Below are 25,296 nucleotides of genomic sequence, written 5' to 3'. Positions count from 1 at the left end.
TGAACCATCCATACCAACCCCCCCCCCCCCCCCCCCCCAAATACTATTTGTTGAAGGTAGGACTTTCTTATATCGTCTTATCTTATGCTCATACATTTTTCAGGGTGCAAGAGAAAAAATGATCTATAATTATCTATATATATATATATATATATTTTTCAGGGTGCCTCCAGCTTCTCCGTAATTACCTTAAAGCTACCCCTGAAAAAGGAGCTCACCTGACTAAGAGTGAAGAGTGAACTTTTCCTTGGAGCAGCAACCGCCACACATTTTTCACGAGGCAGGGTGGGGACAGTTATTCCCAACATGCTACTATGAGTGGTTGCTTCCCTTAGCAACCCAACCTTGTGAGTATAACTTATCACATACTGTACTTTCGCTTATACCCTGATTACCCTACACTAATACATCATAGTGGGCTCCTAGGAGACCAGGAAGTATTACGAGGGAAGTAATCATCTTATAGTCTGGGGTGTGAGGTCCGTGGTCTCGACACCCAGGAACAAGTCTAAAGTATAACACAGTAATGACACAGTAATCCTAAACTTGGGTGTGGGTCGGGCAGGCCAGGTCGGCAACACCCGAGCAAATGGTAATAACTGATATAAATCACAATCCTAGTCTGGGGTGTGAGGCTCACACCCAAGCTTAGGATTACTGTGTCATTGTCATTGCTGTGTTATACTTTAGACCAGTTCCGGAGTGTTGTGACCAAGGACCTCACACCCAAGCTTAGGATTACTGTGTCATTACTGTGTTATACTTTAGACTTGTTCCTGGGTGTCGAGACCACGGACCTCACACCCCTGACTAGGATTGTGATTTATATCAGTTATTACCATTTACTCGGGTGTTGCCGACCTGGCCTGCCCGACCCTTCTGGCTGTCACTCATCCCTCGAGTGTTCAGTCTGTCTGTACTACCCGTGACACTATTCCACCAAGTGTCAGTTAGCTGCAAGGACCTCTTGCTCAGCAGTGAGTCCTTCCTGCAGTGCAGCCAGTGGCCTCTATCCCATTGGAGTCCCCTGGCTGCAGTACAGTCTGATTTCCAGTTTACCAGGGAATCACTGGCTGCCAGATTATCTCTATCTCCTCTCTCAAGGAGATATTCCCTGCACAGCCCAGGGCCACCTGCCCCTCGGGTGGTTCCTGGCCGAGCTGCCCGTATCTCCCGCCTCACGGGAGATAGCCTACTGTTTCACTTAACACTTATACTTTATTAGGTGTCCAGAGGTTAGTCATACTTGTATTATTGGTGATTCTGCAGATCATCCATAATCAGGTATACATCTGTATTGTTGATGATTCTGCAGATCATCAATAATCAGATTCTCTCTGTGTGCTGACACCAACCGTTACACCAACTGATTAAGTGTAAACAGAGCCTAAGTGTTTTCCTAGGTGATGTTTTAACACCTAATCAATAAAATGGCTGTCAAGCCATCAGCAAAAAAAGTACTTTTTCTCCAAGGTACCAAAAAGTAGGTAAAAACCTTGAGAAAACAGGAGTTGAATAGAGGCCTGGGAGTCTAGCATTATAGGGGACGATGAGGAGCATAGGGACAGTGTAAAGAGCAATGTTGATTGTAATGGGTAATTTTGCTATCACAAATGAATTCACGTAATTCGCTAAATTAAAATAATGATCATAGTTATCATTTTGTGGATAATCTTGATTTCACATCATTTTTCACATAATTTTGTGTAATTTTTGCAAGCTACATTCAAAGAATCTACTAACATGGGAAAACACATTTTTGCACAAATCCATTAATGTCTATTGTCATGAGAAAACATTTTTGCACAAATGAATTGGCGTCTATAGGCATCAGAAAACGCATTTTTGTGCATATGAGAATGCCCATTTTCATACAAATGCTTCACAGACTATGAGCATGAGAAAACGCACTTTTGCATTTTCCCACAAATCCCACATAGCGGCCAAAGTGGCAAAAATCTGTTTAATTTTTAGATACACAAATTACTTACTATGATGTTGCAGAGGAATAGAAACAAATAGACATCCTTCATGGTTTTTCTTTTTTTGAGATGGCTCTTAAAGTGCTGAGTTAGAGTGTCTCTTCTTGACATTTTGGGCATTGACGTTCCTTGGGTTTCTGTAAGAGATATTGTGCTGTCTTTCTCTTGCATAGTGACATGTCCTATACTTTCATGTTCCACAGGTGTAGTAAGAGTGGTTTCCTGATGTGCATTAAGTAAGTTATTCGGAGGCAGACGATGCAGGCCTTGTATAATGAAAGCATTTTGAAGAGAGTGTTGAATAATCATCAGTATAGAATAAGAAAGTGTTAGGCCACACAAAAGACTAAAGGGATTGGTGGACACCATGGCTATTATGGAATAATAAGAGATTAAATACTGGGCTAATGTTGCTCCAAAGAGTAAAACTGTATCCAAGGTACGACTTGGATTTTTTTTATTGTCCATATTTCTTTTATCCAACCTAAAGATGATGATACCCACAATGTTGGCCAGACACATGAGTACAAGGCTAATCACATGAAAGAAATAGAAGGTAGTAAGTGATAGCCAGTGCCTTCGAGTACTCTCCCTACCCACTTCATACAGAATAAACATCACTAGACCTATAATTAGAATGGACAATCCAGAAACAAGGCCCAGAAATGGAATATGTTGGCGTACTCCAGGCCCCAGTCCATGGTGGTGAGTAGCATTTTCATCAATCTGCCGTCCAACATTCTTCCACATAATATAAATCATTGCTGCAGCAAAGAGGTTGTACTCGATGTTAAAGGGGTACAAATAAATAAATATATTTCCAGACACACACTTTTCCTTGCACAAACACCTATCCAAGTGTTCATTTTCATCTATGGAGAGAAAAGAGACATTAATATTAAAAAAAATCTTTTCAATTGTAAATATTGGCTTAAATAAATTGTAATCATGTACTGGCTGCTTCTTAACATATGAAGAATATTTATCTAATAACACCTACACTATTTTTGCCTCCCCATGTATCTCTTTAGGATTAGAGAATATATATGTATATTACAAAGGACAAAAGGTTGGGGATTATGGGAAGAAGGAGGGCAGAAATATATATTGCAATATGGAAAACATAGCTTTCCATAAGTTTTCATCCTCCACATCTAGCCACTAGCCAGACTCTAGTATAGGGTAGCCTGTATAGCTGCCACCAGTATGGGTTAGATAGGTAGGTGCCTGCAGTATAGGCTAGATAGGTAGGTGCAGGGCCGGCCCGCTCATGAGGCGGGGTGAAACTTTTGCCTCAGGCGGCAAAGTTCTAGGGGCAGCATCCGCCTGTCCGTGGGTGCGGGGGTGCCGGCCGCCGAGCTGGAGGGGTAGCTGCCAGGACGGGGGTATTGGGCCTAGCGGTGGGGAAGGGGGTCGGACCCCCCCCCTCCCTCGCCTGGGTCCCCCGATCTGCGCTCCCCTCCAGCTTTAAATGTAGCGTATGCAGCCGACAGTAAGAGGCAACAGGCGGGGATCACTCACCTCTTCCTCGTTCCAGCGTGCGCTCCACTGACGTCCCTTCCTGCAACGCCGCCCACTGTATTGTACGTGGCCGGCGTTGCAGGAAGTGAGGTCAGTGGAGCGCACATTGGAACAAGGAAGGTGAGTGATCCCCCGCCCGTGCCTCTTACTGTCTGTCGGCTGCTTACGCTACATTTAAAGCAGGAGGGGAGCGCAGATCGGGGGACCCAGGCGAGGGATGGGGGGAGTCCGACCCCCCTCCCCACCGCTAGGCCCTGGGTAGGTGCCTGCAGTATAGCATAGATAGGTAGGTGTCTGCAGTATAGGTAAAATAGGTAGGTGGCCGGCTGGCCGCAGTATAAGTTAGATAGGTAGGTGCCTGCAGTATAGGTTAGATAGGTAGGTGTCCGCTGTATAGGTTAGATAGGTGGGTAGGTAGGTGCCTGCAGTATATGTTAGATAGGTAGGAGCCTGCAGTATAGGTTCATGCGAAAACCGATTTTTTTCTAAAACGCGCGAAAAGTCATGCTAACAGCCGTGCTAACAGTTAGCACCGTTTTGTGAATCAAGCCCTATGTGTAGATAATGGAGAAGAGAAAGCAGCATTACCTTTGTTTCCTAAAAGTCATAATTCTGTAGCTTAAATAATCAGATCATATTTTATATGTTCAAATTGAAGGGGAATTTGAAGTTCATCAATTCAGTGGATCGTGGTTGCCCTCATGTGGAGTGTGGTGATGTAGAAAGGGCTATGACTCATTTTCTGTTAGCCTGTTCCTCTACAGAAAAACATTTCTCTGTTACAGATCATACAAGTCCTAAAATAAATGTCCATTGTTTCTACTTCAATGGAAGTCGCTAACATCCTGTACTTTCATATGAGCTTATCTGCCTTGGCAGTCAGCTGACACAGAGGATAGATCAAATTACAACTTGTGACTAGACACAAATGATGGGGGGATTAGACAGACCAACCTACTAACCCCTCTAAATACATACAGGGTGCATTTCCCTATGTTTTCCTTCTGTCCTGTGCCAGAGTTCAGGTCCACTTTAAAACATTTTTTGCTGGCTGCTGAGTTTCCTGCTGTCTTTGAGTGTGTTCCAATTTGATAACAAATAGCTCATCCTCAGTGGCAGTGCAGGAGACAAAAGATCCCAGCTAACAAAGGGGGAAACAATAAGTCTGGCACATCCAGATGGGGGGAGGAACGGACAGGAAAGGCGATTTGCTGTCAGAGCTGTGCACTTTTTCATGTTCAGTTAGAAAGCACAGGCTGTCTCAGTGACAGCAAGGCACTACTTGTATGCTCGCTTTCTAACTGAATGTAAAAAAAAAGTGCAACACACACAATTGCTCACTCCCAGCTAAAGCAATTTCCTACCTTTACTTGGTCAGCAGGCGCCAGTCAGCCAATCAGGTGTACTGTTATATACCGTTTGTCTGCCATACCAAATCTGGCAGGAATTGCATAAATTAGGTAGCATTCAGGTGGGGCTTCGGTCCAGGGCTCGCCTGCACTTTTCTCTGGGTATCGCATGGTGGTGTGGGGGCCCCCGGACAGTGAGAGAGTCAGGGGCCCCCAGCTGTTGTGCGAACCAGTGTTTGTGATTTTAAATTTATTTTTTGCAGCTTCCAGGATGCGGTTGACAGGTGAGTGGTTAGGGAGGGGACTGTGTGGGAGACCCTGTCCCTGCTAGCGATGTAATCTATGATTACGTCCAACCGAAGCCTCCCACCTGAATGCTACCTAATGTATGCAATTCCTGCTAGATCTGGTACGGCAGGCAAAGGGTGTATAACAGTACACCTGATTGGCTAACTGGCGCTTTAGCTGGGAGTGAGCAATTGTGTGTGTTGCATTTAGCATTCAGTTCAGAGGCAGTGGGGGTGAATTCCCTGGTGGTGAGAGGTCCAGTGTTAGCCTGCACTTTCCACTGGGTATCGCATGGTGGTGTTGGCGGCCCCGGACGCGTGCATCAAAAAGGGCGCCTGGAAAAAAGGGCGCGGGATATAGCCGAAATTTTTAGTTGTAATGTAAAACAATATTTTTTGTTTATAGCTTATAAACGAAAATCTAGTGCTAAATAGGTTGAATAAACGGAAATAAAACGGCAAAATACCGTCTATAACAAAAACGAAATCGGAAATGAAACGTCAAATAATGTCTATAACAAAAAACTATATTTACACTTGTATTAAGCATAGTAATACGATGGTAGATTTTACAGGTATTTTAATGCAATTATACCTAACTGTGGGGTCACACAGATCTCTCCCTATCCCTAACCCCTAGACCCTCCCCCCCTTTGTGGAAATATACATAATTTAATAAATTGTATATACCGGTATTACCAATATTGTACTGTAACTATACCTAACCCTACTCTTACACAGAACCCTTCCAGTACCTATGCCTAACCCTAGAAACCCCCTGGTGGTGCCTAACCCTAATCCCCCCCTGGTGGTGCCTAACCCTAAGACCCTCCTGGTGGTGCCTAACCCTAAGACCTCCCTGGTGGTGCCTAACCCTAAGACCTCCCTCCACCAGTCCCTAACCCTAAATCTCCCCTGGTGGTGCCTAACCCTAACCACCCACCTGGTGGTGCCTAAACCTAACATCTCTCTGGTGGTGCCTAACCCTAACCATCTCCACTGCACAAACACCCTTACACACATATAAACAATAATATATTTAATCTTTAAAATACTTCACTATAAATAACATGAATATAATAATTTATTTATTTGTAATAGAATAAATAGCCTTAAAATCACGTACACATTAATAATATTATAAATATCAAAGGTATATACAGTATATATATATAACAGAATAAATAGCCTTACAATCACGTACGCATTCAAAATCTTAAAATAACGGTAATATTAAAAGCGATATATTAGTAATTTAATGAATCTGAAAACTATATTCTATGCATTATAAGTATACAAAACATAGTTAATACCAAAAGCGATGTATTTTAATAGAATAAGGTTGAAAACGATATTTAAGCATTATATGTATGAAAACGAATTTTAACATGATAATATAAATGTAAACGAAAATTTACTTCTTACAGTCCTGAAAGCGAAATTTAAAAACGAAAAAAAAAAGTAAAACCTTCTATATGCGAAATTTAAACACAAAAAAATAAGTTAAACATCCTATAAGTGAAATTTAAAAACGAACAAATAAGTATAACATAAAGTCAAAACGATATTTGTAATAAACCTTATTCTGTAAACGAAAACTTTTGTTAACACGATCCCTGCAACCGCTATTTCTTGGGCGCCTAAATTTCCTGTTGGGCGCCCAATAGCCGATATTTTGCATTGTAATCTATGGCCGCGCCCTTTTTGTTCATGCACCTTTTTTTACTGCTTCCTCCCGGACAGTGAGAGAGTCCGGGTCCCCAGCTGTTGTGCGAACCAGTGTTTGTGATTTTAAATGTATTTTTTTGCAGCTTCCAGGATGCAGTTGACAGGTGAGTGGTTACGGAGGGGCCCGTGTGGGAGACCTGCCAGCATGAGGTGTCCCTGCTAGTGATGTAATCTATGATTATGTCCAACCAAAGCCTCCCACCTGAATGCTATTTAATTTATGCAATTTCTGCTAGATTTGGTACGGCAGGTAAACGGTGTATAACAGCACACCTGCTTGGATGACTGGCGCCTGCTGACCAAGTAAAGGTAGGAAATTGCTTTAGCTGGGAGTGAGCAACTGTCTGTGTTGCAGTTAGCATTCAGTTCAGAGGAAGTGGGGGTGAATTCCCTGGTGGTGAGAGGTCCGAGGCTCATTTGCACTTTCCTATGGGTATCGCATGGTGGTGTGGGGGCCCCAGGCAGTGAGAGAGCCCAGGGCCCCCAACTGTTGTGTGAACAAGTGATTGTGATGTAAAAAAAAAAAAGTGCAAAGCTCTGCAGTCAAATCACCTCTCATGTCTGTTCCTCCCCCAGCTGCATGTGTCAGGCAACTCATTTTGCTGAAATATTTCAAATAATGTAGCATTGTATGGGTACCTGATCCTGCTGTGGATAGCTAGAGGAGAAGACAGAGGAACTGTGACCTGCATCCTGCATTCACATTGCGCTTACTCCAGCAGCTGCAGCTGTTCTATGAGGATGTATGGGCGGGATCACTTAGCTGCCTCTGCTTTTTCATTGGTGGGAGGGGGTGGTGCTGTGTCCCCCCAAAAAAAACACTAATTGGAGTGAGAGGGAAGGGACTGACAGAGGAGGTAGCTTGAAACTTTCCCTGCCTCGGACGCTGAGGAATAAGACTGGCTATACTGTGGTGCGCTCATGCGCATTAAGGATTGCGGACGATTGGCAACCCAGTGGGGGGGCTTACAAAATGTCGGCTGGGGCTTGAGCCTCGGTAAGCTCCAGTGTAGCACTGCCCCTGATTGTATATAGTGTACCATGTATATTCGAGTATAAGCTGTCTCTCCGGCCGCCTATGCTCCCCCCTGCTGGCCGCCGCTGTCAGCATCAGACCTCGATCACCCGGCGACCACTGTGCGGGCGCTAGGACCTAGCACACCGCACTGATATGCGGAAGTGACATCACTTCCGCATATAGAGCGTGGTGCGTCCGTGTGCCCGCTCTAACTGGTCGGGTCGCCCGCTGATCGATGTCTGAAGCAGCTGCTGCTGGGAGGTGAGTGAGGGGTCCCTGTCACTCACTACCTAACCTGGGGGTCCCTGTCACTCACTACCTAACCTGGGGGTGCCTGTCACTCACTACCTAACCTGGGGGTCCCTGTCACTCACTACCTAACCTGGGGGGTGCCTATCACTCACTACCTAACCTGGGGGTCCCTGTCACTCACTACCTAACCTGGGGGTCCTGGCTGTCACTCACTACCTAACCTGGGGGTCCCTGTCACTCTCTACTTAACCTGGGGGTCTCTGTCACTCACTACCTAACCTGGGGGTGCCTGTCACTCACTACCTAACCTGGGGGTCCCTCTCACTCACTACCTACCCTGGGGTCGCCTGTCACTTACTACCTAACCTGGGGGGCACCTGTCACTCACTACCTAACCTGGGGGCGCCTGTCACTCACTACCTAACCTGGGGGGCGCCTGTCACTCACTACCTAACCTGGGGATCCCTGTCACTTACTACTTAACCTGGGGGGCGCCTGTCACTCACTACCTAACCTGGGGGCGCCTGTCACTCACTACCTAACCTGGAGGTCCCTGTCACTCACTACCTAGCCTGTGGGTCCCTGTCACTCACTACCTAACCTGGGGGTCCCTGTCACTCACTACCTAACCTGGGGGGTGCCTGTCACTCACTACCTAACCTGGGGGTCCCTGTCACTCACTACCTAACCTGGGGGGAGCCTGTCACTCACTACCTAACCTGGGGGTCCTGGCTGTCACTCACTACCTAACCTGGGGGTCCTGGCTGTCACTCACTACCTAACCTGGGGGTCTCTGTCACTCACTACCTAACCTGGGGGTGCCTGTCACTCACTACCTAACCTGGGGGTCCCTCTCACTCACTACCTACCCTGGGGTCGCCTGTCACTCACTACCTAACCTGGGGGGCACCTGTCACTCACTACCTAACCTGGGGGGCGCCTGTCACTCAGTACCTAACCTGGGGGCGCCTGTCACTCACTACCTAACCTGGGGGGCACCTGTCACTCACTACCTAACCTGGGGGGCACCTGTCACTCACTACCTAACCTGGGGATCCCTGTCACTCACTACCTAACCTGGGGGGCGCCTGTCACTCACTACCTAACCTGGGGGCGCCTGTCACTCACTACCTAACCTGGAGGTCCCGGTCACTCACTACCTAGCCTGGGGGCCCCTGTCACACACTACCTAACCTGGGGGGCACTTGTCACTCACTGCCTAACCTGGGGGGCGCCTGTCCCTCACTACCTAATCTGGGGGGCACCTGTCTCTCACTACCTAACCTGGGGGGGCGCCTGTCACTCACTTCCTAACCTGGGGGCGCCTGTCACTCACTACCTAACCTGGGGGGCGCCTGTCACTCACTACCTAAACTGGGGGGCGCCTGTCACTCACTACCTAACCTGGGGGTGCCTGTCACACACTACCTAACCTGGGGGGCACTTGTCACTCACTTCCTAACCTGGGGGGTGCCTGTCACTCACTACCTAACCTGGGGATCCCTGTCACTCACTACCTAACCTGGGGGGCGCCTGTCACTCACTACCTAACCTGGGGGCGCCTGTCACTCACTACCTAACCTGGAGGTCCCGGTCACTCACTACCTAACCTGGGGGTCCCTGTCACTCACTACCTAACCTGAGGGTCCCTGTCACTCACTACCTAACCTGGGGGTCCCTGTCACTCACTACCTAACCTGGGGGTCCCTGTCACTCACTACTAGTGTTGGGCGAACAGTGTTCGCCACTGTTCGGGTTCTGCAGAACATCACCCTGTTCGGGTGATGTTCGAGTTCGGCCGAACACCTGATGGTGTTCGACCAAACCGTTCGGCCATATGGCCGAACTAAGAGCGCATGGCCGAACGTTCCCCGAACGTTCGGCTAGCGCTGTGATTGGCCGAACGGGTCACGTGGTTCGGACCCGAACGCGCTCTGATTGGCCGAACTGTCACGTGGTTCGGGTAAATAAATACCCAAACCACGTCATGTCTCCGCCATTTGTCTGTGGGTTTAGCTTTGGGTAGGCAGGCAGGGTAGTTCGCACTCCAGCCACGCTAGCCAGGGTCCCCCCAGTCATTGTGTCGCTGCTGGGAATAGTAGTACACCGCTCGCTCAGCCACACTATATAGCATTCTGTTTACTGCCACTCTGTGTACCTCGCTCAGCCACACTATATAGCATTCTGTTTACTGCCACTCTGTGTCTGCTGCGAATAGTAGTACACCGCTCGCTCAGCCACACTATATAGCATTCTGTTTACTGCCACTCTGTGTACCTTGCTCAGCCACACTATATAGCATTCTGTTTACTGCCACTCTGTGTCTGCTGGGAATAGTAGTACACCGCTCGTTCAGCCACACTATATAGCATTCTGTTTACTGCCACTCTGTGTACCTCGCTCAGCCACACTATATAGCATTCTGTTTACTGCCACTCTGTGTCTGCTGGGAATAGTAGTACATCGCTCGCTCAGCCACACTATATAGCATTCTGTTTACTGCCACTCTGTGTACCTCGCTCAGCCACACTATATAGCATTCTGTTTACTGCCACTCTGTGTCTGCTGGGAATAGTAGTACACCACTCGCTCAGCAACACTATATAGCATTTTGTTTACTGCCACTCTGTGTACCTCGCTCAGCCACACTATATAGCATTATTGTGTTTACTGCCACTCTGTGTCTGCTGGGAATAGTAGTACACCGCTCGCTCAGCCACACTATATAGCATTCTGTTTACTGCCACTCTGTGTACCTCGCTCAGCCACACTATATAGCATTATTGTGTTTACTGCCACTTTGTGTCTGCTGGGAATAGTAGTACACCGCTCGCTCAGCCACATTGTGTTTACTGCCACTCTGTGTACACCGCTCACCCAGCACACTATATAGCATTGTGTTTACTGCCACTCTGTGTCTGCTGGGAACAGTAGTACACCGCTCGCTCAGCCACACTATATAGCATTGTGTTTACTGCCACTCTGTGTACACCGCTCACCCAGCACACTATATAGCATTGTGTTTACTGCCACTCTGTGTCTGCTGGGAACAGTAGTACACCGCTCGCTCAGCCACACTATATAGCATTGTGTTTACTGCCACTCTGTGTACACCGCTCACCCAGCACACTATATAGCATTGTGTACTCTGCCAGTCAGTGTGTATATTGCTGGGATCAGTAATACTCCACTCAACGTCAACCACTATATGAGCTCACCATGAGTTCCTCAGAGACCTCCACTGTGAGCAGCACTCCCAACAACAGCAACAGCCAACGCCCCACGCAAGCTATAACATCCACCCCAGCAGCCAGTGGTCAGCAGCAGCCCTCCCCGGAGGAGAACGTTGTGTCCATCGGTCCGGCGCCAGAGCGATTATTGAGGGCTGCCATTGAGGAGATGATGGGGCCTGATGTGGAGGAGGAGGTCGGGCTCAGGCCAGCATCCCAAGTTAATGTTGAGGATGATGAGGGGTCTGTGTCTGGGGATGTTGGGGTGGCAGAGGTGGTGGGTGGGTCAGACTCAGGAGAAGAGTTGTATGATGAGGATGATGATCGGGACCATCTGTATGTGCCTCAGAGTCCGACCCCGGAAAACATGTTGTATCGTGTGTTTAGGTACTAAAATCTGCGTTCCCACTTCCCAGTACTGCCCGGGTCCACGGATCCTTATAATTTTTTGGGCAGCACTATCAAACTGTGGTACTATGAGTGAGTTGCCATGGTCCTTCTGTGCTGTCACACTCACCGTCTGTCTGCAGATGGATTGTTCAACACAGCTACGCCATCTGACATGTAGTCCTTGACCATCTTCTCCAGGCGATTGGTGTTGGAGGACGTGGAACTGCCCGATTGCTGTTCTGTGGGCTGCTGCATGGGTGTCAGAAAATGTTCCCACTCCAAGGACACTGCCAATACCATTACCTTTTGGGCACTAGCAGCAGCTTGTGTTCTTTGCTGCCCTCCTGGTCCTCCTGGGTTTGCTGAAGTCAGTCTGTCGGCGTACAACTGGCTAGAGAAGGAGGAGGATGTCAATCTCCTCTCTAAATTCTCCATCCTCAAGGGCCTGCTGGAATTGTTCCATTTTTGACCTGTCTGACACTTTCTTCAATCAGTTTTTTAACATTGTGTTTGTATAAACTGGGTATAAACCCAGTAATTGGTGTTGTCCAGAATAATGAATAATAATGAATAGTGAATAATGCGCGGGCCGCGTTCAATGCAGTCTAGCATGAATTGAGCCATGTGTGCCAGAGAGTCCTGCCAGACTCCTCTGTCTTCATGTTCTTGTGAGCGTTGTGATTGTTGTGATGCACCATATTCGTCACCAGCATCACTTTCTTCCTCTTCTACTGTCCATTCCCGCTAAATTGTGGAAGTCCAACGTGCACCGCTCTGTCCCTCGGCAGTGGGGTCATCCAATTCCTGCTCCAACTCCAGCTGTTCCTCGTCCTGTTCTTTGTCATAGCTGGGACCAGCGTTTCCTGAGGCAGGTTGCCTGATGTTGGTATCATCACGCTGATCGTTTTCATCTTCAGATTCCCCCACTTGCATCATGCCAGCGGTTTCCATCTTCAACATTGATTTCTTCAGTAAACACAGCAGTGGTATTGTAATGCTGACTGTAGAGTTGTCACTGCTCAGTCACAAGCAACGTGGATTGCTCAAAATTTTGGAGGACTTGGCAGAGATCCAACATGGTGGCCCAATCAGATCCACAGAAGCTTGGTAGCTAGCTGCTGGAATGCGCCTCGGCACTGCGCAAAAGCGTGCTAGCATGTGCAGCGTAGAATTCCAGCGCGTAGGGAGGGACATCACCCAGCGAGCGATGGTGCGCTAGATTGAAGCGCTCCTGCATCTCTTGGTGAGTCCTTCAGAAGCGGTACTGGACTTTAAAAAATGTTTGTTTTTTTCCCTTCAACAGAAGATCTGCCACGTTGAAGTGAGGAGGACGCCGCCGACCCCGACACCAAGCTGAACCCCGGCGAACTCCAAGCAGAGGATCTTCAGGAACCCTCAAGGCTTTGAGCAAGCTGAGGAGGATCAGCAGTCCCGACGAGACCTCTCCTCATATGTGACTGTGTGCAGTGGAGAAGAGCTCCCCAGAACAACCTCTCACTTGTCACTTTGTCACTGGTCACTTTGTCACTTTGTCATTTTGTCATTTTGTCACTTTGTCACTTGTCACTTTGTCACTTGTCACTTTGTCATTTTGTCACTTTGTCAGTCACTTTGTCACTTTGTCACTGGTCACTTTGTCACTTTTCACTTTGTCACTTGTCACTTGGTCACTTGTCACTTGGTCACTTGGTCACTTGGTCACTTGTCCAGATGATCTCGGTACACCTCCTGCGATTCAAATTCCTGCACACATTGCTCTGGGATTTGGGTGTGATGAATGATGCATCTAACTGGCCACCGGAGGCAATTAAGGCCTTCAAAACATTGAAAGCAGCTTTCTGTTCCGCCCCCATTTTGCGTCATGTTGAGTTGTTGACGTCATGTTCATCCTCGGCCTCGCCTTGCATTTCAGTGCGAGGTGCATTTTCCACAGAAAAAGGTTGTGAATCCGGGCACAACATTTGTGGCTGTTCCATTGACCTTTCACAGGTAGAAGATTGTGGGGGTGGGAATAGCTCCTCCGAATAGCCCATTGTGTCCTGAAAACTACTCATTGCATTGCTTTGCGCACGCATTTTTTTTGTCCTCATGCAAGGCCTGAGTTGCGCCTGAAAGCGTGGCCTTCTCCTCCTGTGCCTCCTCCTGTTCCATCACTTGTGCTGCTGCTGGTGCTGGGTTAGCGTTACCGGTCCCTTTTCCTGGAATCTCTTCTCTGTATTACATTTATGACTGCATGGCGACAAAAGGCATGTTACCTGTGCAAAGAAACATGACATTTTCCACATTTAAAAGACAGTTTTCCTTTGAAACTTTACAATCAATTTTCTCAAAAACTATAAGCTCTTTTTCAAATATTTTTTTCCCTCTTGTACCCACTCCCAAGGTGCACATACCCTGCAAATTTGGGGTATGTAGCATGAAAGGAAGCTTTACAAAGCATGAAAGTTCGGGTCCCCATTGACTTCCATTATGTTCGGAGTTCGGCGCGAACACCCGAACATCGCGGCGATGTTCGGCGAACGTTCGCGAACCCGAACATCTAGGTGTTCGCCCAACACTACTCACTACCTAACCTGAGGGCGCCTGTCACTCACTACCTAACCTGGGAGGCGCCTGTCACTTACTACCTAACCTGGGGGTCGCTGTCACTCACTACCTAACCTGGGGAGCGCCTGTCACTACCTAAACGGGGGGGCTTCTGTCACTACCTAACCTGGGGGACTCCTGGCACGACCTTAACTAGGGGGCACCTGTCACTACCTAAACTGTCCAGGCCAGCCAGCCCAGCATCACCACCAGCCAACCAGCCCAGAATCACTGTCAAAAAGGCCACAGCACCACCAGTCAGGCCAGCATTTACTTCAACAGCCCAGCATTACCACCAGCCAGGTCACAGCATCACCGCCAGCCAACCCAGCCACAGCATCGGCCACAGCATCACCGCCAGCCTGGCCACAGCATCACTGCCAGGCCTTTCAGCCCACACATCATCCCCAATCCAGCCAAAAACAGTATTGCCAGCAGTGCTGCTCATCAGGATTCCGGATATCAGGGTAACCCGGATAATCCGAACTTTATCAGCTATCCGACCGGATTCGGATTCCGGATACCCGGGCCCAAATCCGGATAGCAAACCGCGGATATTTGGTCGCATACCTGGATATCCGCGGATATCATGCGGATATCCTGATCCGGGTACTGTTACCATGGAGATGACGTCCATGACGTCATTTAGCCAATCAGAGGGCTCCCAGCCTAAGCCCCATGCAACCAATCACAGAGGGGAACCTTGGCCAATCCCTCCTGTATATAAGGAGGGGGCCATGATGAGAATCTCGTCCTTGCTTTGTGACTGCCACTGAGAGACAACTCCAGTGTGTTTGGCTGAAGCAAGTGCATTATCTGAGTGATAAACCCAGCGTTTTTACACTTAAACACCTTCACTACACTATTGTTATACTGTGTTGTAGTTAGCTAGTGTATAATTTGTTAGTATCAGTCTGTCAGTCAGTCTTTCAGCTGCAGCAGCTGCCTGCTAGTTAGGTCCTGTGTCTTTGTCTGTGTGTGCTGCTGTGTGTTCACACAGTCCAGGCAGTCCAGTGCTGCTGGCTGGTCTGCTATTAGCCGGTGGCCACTAATCATCCAATCTTTTTCATCCAATCTTACCATTTCTATGTAATATAAGGTAACTCCCTTAAGTATCCTTTTAGTATATTCACTCAATTTACCCTTATACTACATAGATTTGGTAAGATTGGATGAAAAAGATTGGATCATTAGTGGCTAATAAGTAGTTACACAGTATAGGTAGGTAGGATTACTGTGTTATATTGTGTAGTTAGTGCAGTGCTATTAGTTGTTAGAGAGTGAGAGTAGTACTGTGTTAGCTGCTACTACAGATTATTGCAGTGCTGCTGTGCTGCTGACTGAGCAGCGAGTGAGCAGTGTCAGTGTGTCTTGTTGTTCTCTGCTGTCTGTCACTCTGTGCTGATTCACAGTCCAAGCCCGCCGCTAATAAAGTACAAGTATCCCACACATATTCTGTGACATCAACACACTGTACTATGTGTCTGGCAGTGCAGCTGAGGTGTGTCTATCACTCTCTGGCCTGCGCCGCTTGGTATTCCTCTGCCTCTCAGCCATAGTCTCATTGCTATGGCTCCCTCTAGTGGCACCTGTTAGGGTCATACAGATGAGACCGCAGCTATGAGAGGCAGAGGGATTCCAAGCGGTGCAGACTGGCGAGTGAAACACGCACCCCTTCTGTATATGCCGGTGGGACACTTGAACTCGGGCAACGAGGAGGGAGGCACAGAAGTCTGTGCCAAATTCCGCTGTGGGATGGTGGTTACACATCCACCACAGGCAACACCATGTACCTGCAGCACTGTCTCTGCAGGGCTTGAGGCAAGATAAGATTTATCATTAAAGCGGTTTAACACCCAGCATTACAACTTTGCTTTAAAAGATTGCTTACAGCTTACAAACTATTATGCGAGATTTTTTTTTAAGCAGAAATTCACTGAATGGGTTAAACATGACATTTTAGTGTTGGATTTAACTAGGAATCCGCATCCGTTCTTATCTGTAGTTACAAAATGTATCTTTATTTGGAATACAAATAGACCTTTGAAAAGCCTGCCGGGGAAGCCCTCTTTGTTCTCTCAGAGCAGTGTTTGTTTGTTACATTGTAGATAGATACATTTGTAACTAAACAAGCAAGCACGAGGAGCATTTCTAGCTAAATGCAGCACTAAAATGTCATGTTTAATCCATTCAGTGAATTTCTGCTAAAAAAAAAAATCTGGCATAATAGTTTATAAGCTGTAAGCAATCTTTTAAAGCAAAGTTGAAATGCTGGGTGTTAGACCACTTTAAGCCTAAAAAAGAGAGGAAGGTTTCAGCGGAAGCGATACTGGAGGAGTTCAGTATGTTTTATTAGTCTTTGTATAATCTTTTTGCCTCTTCCCCACCATCTGCTCTCAAGATAGGGGAAGGCAATTGAAGACTTCCTTGGGTGCTATGGTCTACGAAGTCTCTCTTCTACAGAACATGCTCCACTAAATGAACCTATAACAAGCGTCTGGATTTCTGTCAACATTTAGCTCAACTTCTTTGGATACATGCCCTTCCAAGCAGTTGTTTGAGGCACATGTGCTAGCTACAGACCCATTTCTTGCTTTATTTAGTAGGAGGGCTTTTTGGTCCCTTTTATCCCCCTATACATTCCTAGTAGTTTGGGTCACCCTGAGCTGCTTGGTTACTCTGTTTTATTGAATGTGGACATGTCAATTTTAGAGGTGTGCATTTTCCCTGACCAGGTGGGATTCATGCTGAGCATTGAGGCTCAAGATGGCACAATGACAGCGGTGAGAATACACTGTACAGGACTGACTTTCTGGGAATTCGGTCTCATGAGGGAAATTGAGTAGTTTGGTTAACTCTCCAATTACAAGATTACTGCATATGCTATCACTAAAGACTTACATTCATGCGGTAAAAAGCCTCATTTATCCTGGTTCGGAAGGTTGGTGTAAATAAAAATGAATGTGCTTCTACGCTTTCTGTATGTTAGCCATACCTGTGTTTAAAACTTGTCAGAAGTTTTGAATCATGGGATCACCCCCTTAATGCCACTGCACTGAAAACATTGTGGGCTTGATTCACTAACCGGCGCTAAGTGTTAGCGCCGGTATGAAAAGCCTTTTTTTGCCCCTAGTGCGTGCAAAGCTACTTCGTGCGCAGCCCCACTCACTGCGCTCACAGCGCGGGTGCGCCTATATTAGTGCGCGGTGCGAAGATAACGTCGCACCCGCTGCCCCTTAAACGTTGCACCTGGTGTGACGATAGGTGCCCCCGAAGCGGCGCATTAATGCACTGTTTCAGGGGCACCCGATGCCTCATTATCAAGGGGCGGCGGGTGCGAAGTTATCGTCGAATCGCGCACTAATATAGGTGCACCCGCGCTATGCACGCAGTGAGCGGGACTGAGACTGATGTGCGGGCGCAAACTACTTAGTACCATAGTTTGCACCCACTAAGTGATAGTGCTCACTAACCGGCTTAGCGCCGGTTAGTGAATCAAGCCCTATATCTCTTAGCTAAAGACAAGAGCAACACAACCATTCCGGGTCCACTGACTCCTCTCATAAATAACCCCTCCTTTCATCCAGGTATTGACCAAGGCTTTCTCCCAAATTTATCAAATCGTGCAATTAGAGTGCAAGATGTGACATCCAATGGTGGCAGTAAGAGAAGGGACCAGCTATCCACTCTCACAGATGATGGGACGTTCCCATTAGGGGTATTCTTTCAGATTAGTTTTATCTCTGCTCTTGTAAACTCTGCAGACCTGAATGCTCCACTCACTCTCTTGGAAACAAAACTGGAAAAAATGCTGTAAACAAAGAACGCATTCTGAAATATAAATTAGTTTATTTTTAATTTGCTAGAATTTGCATTTTAATAACATAACATGAAAGAAAATGAAATAAAGAAAATGTTTTTACCTTCAATTAAACTGAGGTTGCCATGATCTGTTTCTGAAAAATTTCTCTTCAAGTACTTTTGTAGTTCCACAGTGTGTTGCCTGGATTCTTCAGTCACTGCCGTAATCCATATAGTCAGGTTTACAGCCAACAGCACCATCAGAAAACACCTATGAGCATGCAGAACACAAACGGTAAAAAAATGTATATTGCACAATGACATAAACAGACATTTCAATGTACTGTAATGAACACAATACTGGATGTTAGCTTTATAGACAGAAGAAACATCTATATTTTTCTACATGGCCACATAAAATACAAAAGGTCAACTAAACAACAACCACCTCTAGATCCAACTACTTCCATGTGTCACTTCTCCTAATTGCATCTAAATTACTTGAACACCGTACACATTCTGAACTAAAGGTGCGTACACACATGCGACTATAGTCGTTTGTAACGATCGTTCCCCGATCTTTACTAACGACGATCGTTACAAAAAACGAACCACCGACTATTAAGGCAAACGACGAACGAGCCAAATCGCGACAAAAGAAAGTTCTGTCTCAGCGGATTTTAACCAACGACGATCGTTTGCAAAAGTAGTACATCGTTGCAAACGGTCGTTCGTACTAGGCTTGACATGCGCATTTCACTATTTCTCCCTGAAACTTCTCATTTTTATGCGCAGGCGCAATAGTTGCTTTACGTGATGTAACGTTCGTTCTAACGATCAGATCGTTACACACATTTAAAAACTAACTTTACTCAGGTCGTTCTTTCATCAATTAAAAGCTCGTTCGTCGTTCTCAACGAACGATCGTTGTCGCATGTGTGTACGTAGCATTAGCCAGTATATTACCTGATAACTCACTGCTTGATCAGTTCCAGTCTGGCTTTCGCTCCTTCTGGGCTCCCTCCTTTGCGTGTATAAAAAAAGGGCGCCTGGAAAAAAGGGCGCGGGGTGTAGCCGAAATTTTAAGTTTTAATGCAAAACCATATTTTTCTTTTAAGGGGTTGTAAACGAAAATTTAGTGCTAAATAGGTTAAATAAACGGAAATGAAATGGCAAAAAAACAATCTATAACAACAAACGAATTCTGAAAAGAAACATCAAATATCATCTATAACAAAAACGATATTTACACTTGTATTAAGCATAGCAATGCAATGGTAGGTTTTACAGATATTTTACTGTAATTATACCAAACTGTAGGCTCACACAGATCTCTCCCTATCCCTAACCCCTAGACCCCTCTTTGTTTAAATATATATAATTTAATAAATTGTATATATTACATATATTGTGTTGTAACTATACCTAACCTTACTCTCACACAGAGCCCTCCCTGTACCTATCCCTAACCCCTAGACCCCCCTAGTGGTGCCTAACCCTAAGACCCCCCCCCCTGGTGGTGCCTAACCCTAAGACCCCCCTGGTGGTGCCTAACACTAACCACCCCCCTGGTGGTGCATAACCCTAACCACCCCATGATTGCATATATTATACTGTAACTATACCTAACCCTCCCTGTACATATCCCTAACCCCTAGACCCCCATGGTAATGCCTAAACCTAACCATCCCCACCGCACAAACACCCTAAACACATAAAAACAATAATATATTTAATCCTTAAAATACTTCTCTACAAATAACATGAATAAAATAATTTATATATTTGTAATAGAATAAATAGCCTTAAAATAGCCTTAAAATCACTTGTATACAATGAACAGAGGCGCCAAAAGTATAAGATTAGATTAAATGAGCTTAAAAACCAACTTAAATGGAAAAATTGAAGGAGGAAGTGGTGGTCTTACCTCCCTCAAGCAGACACGACAACGACTGCGATTCAGACAGTCAAACACATTTATTAGGAACTCCAAAAAGAAATGCAACGCGTTTCGCAGGTTCATCCCCGCTTCATCAGGCAATATAGGGGGGAGTATCAAACAATCTGCACAAGGATTCTACATATACACCTACCTATACACCTGGCTACTTCTACTGGGGACACCTATACACCTGGCTATACTGGGGACACCTATAGACCTGGCTACATATACTGGGGATACCTATATACCTGGATACTTCTACTGGGGACACCTATACACCTGGCTATACTGGGGACACCTATAGACCTGGCTACATATACTGGGGATACCTATACACCTGGCTGCATATACTGGAGACACCTATACACATTGCTACATATACTGGGAATACCAATAGACCTGGCTGGCTACATATGCTGGGAACACCTATAGACCTGGCTATCTAAACTGGAGACACCTATAGACCTGGCTATCTGTACTGGGGACACCTATAGACCTGGCTACCTATTCTGGAGACACCTGTAGACCTGGCTATCTATACTGGGGACACCCATAGACCTGGCTACCTATTCTGGGGACACCTATAGGCCTGGCTACCTATTCTGGGGACACCTATAGACCTGGCTATCTAAACTGGGGATACCTATAGACCTGGTTATCTATTCTGGGGATTCCTATAGACCTGGCTACTTATACTGGAGACACCTATAGACCTGGATACCTGTACTGGGACAACCAATACACCTGGTTACTTCCACTGGGGATACCTTTAGACCTGTTACCTATACTGGGGGCACCTATTTTGGGGTTCCTGCTGCCAGATTAACTATTTTTGGGGAACCGCTGCTGCCAGATTAAGTGTATTGTGGGGAACGGCTGCCAGATTATGTGTATTTTGGGGGAACTGCTGCCAGATTGTGTATGTTGGGGGAACCGCTGCTTCCAGATTATGTGTATTTTGGGGGAACCACTGCTGCAAGATTACATGTATTTTGGGTGATCCACTGCCAGATTATGCATATTTTGGGCAACCGCTGTTAAATTATGTGTATGTTAGGGAAACTGCTGCTGCCAGATTACGTCTATTTTGGGGGAACGACTGCCATATTATCTGTATTTTGGAGGAACCTCTGCCAAATGGCGTAGATTTTTGGTGAAATTCGGTCAGATTACATGTATTTTGGAGGGAAACACAAAGGCAGAGCTCAAACTTCCCCGACAGATCTTTTACACCACTGCCACGGTCATGTATATTTTGCTCCACCCATGACCACGCCCACATTCTGTTGCATGACCACACCCATTTTTCAGCGCGCCACTACGCGCGGCACAGGGATGTTTTTTTTTTTTTTTTATCAGTATAAAATATCTGTCGGCAGTAAATTATTAGATCTTACTCTGTAAAAAATAACATGAAATGTGGGCGACACTGGTACAGGGCCCCATAATCTCCTATTGCCCAGGGGGCCCATGAGTTGTCAGTCCTCCCCTGAGCCCCTATGCCTAGCTACCCATACCGGGGGGCACCTATGTCTGGCTACCTATACCTGGGGGAAACCTATACCTATATGGCTAACCTATACTGCGGGCTTCTATACCTTGCTAACCTGTACTGGGATACCTATACCTGGCTAACCTATACTGGGGGCACCTATACCTGGCTACCAATGGTGGGGGCACCTATACCCAGATACGTATACTGGGGTCACCTATACCTATATACCTATACTGGGAGCACTTATACCTGGCTACCTATACTGGGGGAGAATAGTGAGTGAACTGGTAAATGGGTTGTAACTGAGTGCTGTAAACTCTGGGCAAGAAGAATTGAAGAGGAGTAGATGAGAGGAAGTAAACCAAAATAAGAGCAGGTGGAAATTATTTTGTACCAGGAGACAGTGTTGCTCTCCACGGCCTCGTGATCACAACATAGCCGTGATCATGAGCCCTTTTTCCTGAATCCGACATCGTGATAGAAATCTGTGATCAGATCATGATCACGGATTTCAATCATGGATTTGGTAGATATTGCAGCTGCCCAGAGAAGAGGTGCCAGCCATAGCATCTTCCTCCAACCAGCACCAGTGACTGACCGGCATGGTGTCTGACTACATAGGGTTATTCAGCGGGCTTGACACCGACAGCCCCGTGAACCCCATGGAGTACTGGGTCAAGAGATCTGGAGGGAGCTTGCCCAGTATGCCATGGAAGTCCTGTCCTGCCCCCCTTCCAGTGTGTTCTCCGAGAGATGCTTCAGTGTGGCCGGTTGCGTGGTCACCGAGAAGCGCTCTCGGTTGTCCGACAACTCTGTGGACAAACTCACCTTCCTCCAATTTAACCAGGCTTGGGTGGAAGATGAGTTCCTGGCCCCTGCTGTAGGTGACAGGGGGACATGAAGTGGCTGGGAATTTTAATAATGCCTGCCTTTCCAACGCAAGTTAGAACCTACTCCTAATTGGCCGGGTTAATTTAATTTTTTGCTGTGGTGCCACCCATCATGTCCCATGGCCTCATAAGCTGCTGTTGATGACACGCTCCTCCTCCTGCTGCGGCATTTCCCTCCTGCAGTCTGTGTTCCCACCACCAGGGTCCACTGATGCTGTTATGTTTGGGCGGCATTTTCGTGCTGTGGTACCACCAGTGAGGTGCTATAGTTTTCTGTGCTGCTGCTGAGTGCTGATGACACACCTTAGTCCTCCTGCCGCTGCTTCTGTTGTATTTCCCTCCTGCAGTCTGTGTTCCTACCGCCAGGGTCCATGGATGCTGTAATGTTTGGGCGGCATTTTATGCTGTGGTACCACCAGTGAGGTGCCATAGTCTTTTGTGCTGCTGCTGACTGCTCTTAGTCCTCCTCTTGCTTCTGCTGATGTTGTTATTCACTACTGCCGCCTGTGTTCCCACTGCCAGGGTCCACGGATACTGTAATTTTTGGGTGGCACTTTCATGCTGTGGTACCACCCGTCTAGTGCCATACTGCCATGGCCTTCTGTGCTGCTGCTGAGTGCTGATGACGCATAGAGATGGCTTGAACCTCAGATTTTGGGTCCATGGACCGCGGACACGAACTTCCCCAAAAGTCCGAGTTCTCTGGGCAGACAAACTTTAAAACCTACAAAGACTTTTTCTGGCCACAAAGGTGATGGAAAAGTTGTTTCAAGGGGTCTAACACCTGGACTGTGGCATGCCGGAGTGGGATACATGCCGAAAGCCCCTGGGAAAATTACGTATTTGACGCAGAGCAGAGTTATAATCCCTAAAGGGCAGAAATCCCATTGCATTCCTAAATTGGAGGCATAAAATGCTTGAAAACATCTTGCGTGTGTATACATTGATCAGCAGGTAGTGTAAGTAGTGTACTGCTTCACATTGACAGACCAAACTCACGGTTTAACGCACCGCTGCAAATGGTTGTCATTAGTTGACACTCCCAGGACATATACTGTCAGTCCTCTGGGTGGCAATGTTTGTGTAGTGATGGCCGTGCTCGTGCGCACATTGGCAAGAGTGCAGGCCATGAAGATGAAAACTGAAAAATACGTTGTTTTTGTTGTTGTTGTTTGTTTTATTGATTGATTGAAAATTGAAGAGTTATTTATCGAACGCTACACTTTTTTTTTCCTGATATGTTACTTTGATAACGGTGGTCAGGGGCGTTTCTAGGATCCTGTGAGATTCGGGGCACCCCTGGGCACCAAGGGAGAGTGAACATGAGGCACCCTTGCAACAAGGAAGTGGGCCTGGTCAAATGTAGGATAGAGTTAGGATAGAGTTATCGGACAAGAGAAAGAAGAGAAAGACAAGAGAAAGGAGGGAGGTTAGGGATACTGATAGATCAGGGTTAGGCATCTACACAAAAAGGAGTTAAAGTTAGGTGGAAGAAACATAACGGTGATTAGAATAGAGCCAAGGCTAGGTTCTCTTGAGCAATTAAGAGTGAGGCTAGGAATTTGGCAGCAGATTTATGGGAAAGGGGATGAAATTACGGTAAGTATCAGGTTAGGCTTACTGATCACAAGATTAGAGTGATTAATTGACGAAAGACAGTCAGCAACATGATTATGTGCTCTGTAAAGTGCTGCTGAAGATATCAATGCTATATAAATACATATTAATAATAATATTGTAGGAAATTAGACTATGATTATGGTGGGATTAGATCGTGAGCTCCTCTGAGGACAGTCGGTAACATGACTATGTACTCTGTAAAGTGCTGCAGAAGATATAGTGCTATATAAATACATAATAATAATATGGTAGGACATTAAACTATGACTATAGTAGGATTAAATTGTGAGTTCCTCTGAGGACAGTCAGTGACATGACTATGTACTCTGTACAGTCCTGCAGAAGATGTCAGTGCTATATAAATACATAATAATAATATGGTAGGACATTAGACTATGGTGGGATGAGATTGTGAGCTCCTCTGAGAACAGTCAGTGGCATGACTATGTAATCTGTAATGTGCTGTAGAAAATGGAAGGGGATGTTAGAAAGGGGGGGGGCACAAAATGGAGTAGGGATAAGAAAACAGATGGGGGCACAAGATAGAAGGGGGTGATAGGAAAGCAGGGAGGGGGCACAAGATGGAAGGGGGGGTATAAGAAAACAGGGGGGGGAGGGCACAAGATAGAAGGGAGTGATAGGAAAGCAGAGGGGGAGGGGGCTTAAGATGGAGAGGGAAAGGGGCAACAGTAAAGGGGGGGGGGGAGAAAACAGAGGGGAAGGAGACAGAGCACAAGATGTAAGAGGAGAGAGGACAGCTGTTAATTACCGCAGCCTTCCCATAATAAACATGCACAATGGACTCACGCAGGACTCACAACTGCTGAGTATTCCCAACAGTCTGCCTGTGCATCTTCCTGCCTATCTCCCTAGCACAAGTCTCTCTGTCCTTCCTCCACTTTAGGATATCTTTGCAGGGCGGGACCACTGCATTTTACATGGGACTGTAGGCAAACACTGTTAAGTAATACACCCTAAGATGAATAGCTAAATAAATAAAGAATAAGACTCCAGGCTGGCATTTAAAGGCCGTGGCCATCTTTATTGATTAAAGTAATAATAATAAAAGGTTGAGGTCCTTAAATAACTTTATTAACTTAACACTTAAAAACATATATAAATAAACACGTTAAATAATATGATCCACCACTACGGTTCAGACCACACAAACTGAATAAAGACTCCGTAGGACCCCAACTACATTC

General features: G+C 46.4%; 1 protein-coding gene across 1 annotated transcript in view; it reads right to left on the bottom strand.

Annotated features, from left to right (window-relative positions):
* Positions 1-25,296, bottom strand: part of LOC137542195 (uncharacterized) — a 438,126-nt gene that overhangs the window by 311,502 nt on the left and 101,328 nt on the right. Inside the window, exons 4-5 of the mRNA XM_068263924.1 lie at positions 18,267-18,415; positions 1,992-2,854 (exon numbers count right to left, since the gene is read on the bottom strand). Of these exons, the coding sequence (XP_068120025.1) occupies positions 1,992-2,854; positions 18,267-18,415 (1,012 nt within the window). The remainder of the gene's footprint in view (positions 1-1,991; positions 2,855-18,266; positions 18,416-25,296) is intronic.

The sequence above is a fragment of the Hyperolius riggenbachi genome, chromosome 12, assembly GCF_040937935.1.
Source record: "Hyperolius riggenbachi isolate aHypRig1 chromosome 12, aHypRig1.pri, whole genome shotgun sequence".
Classification (NCBI taxonomy): domain Eukaryota; kingdom Metazoa; phylum Chordata; class Amphibia; order Anura; family Hyperoliidae; genus Hyperolius; species Hyperolius riggenbachi.
This window is presented reverse-complemented; position numbering and strand designations above follow the sequence as displayed.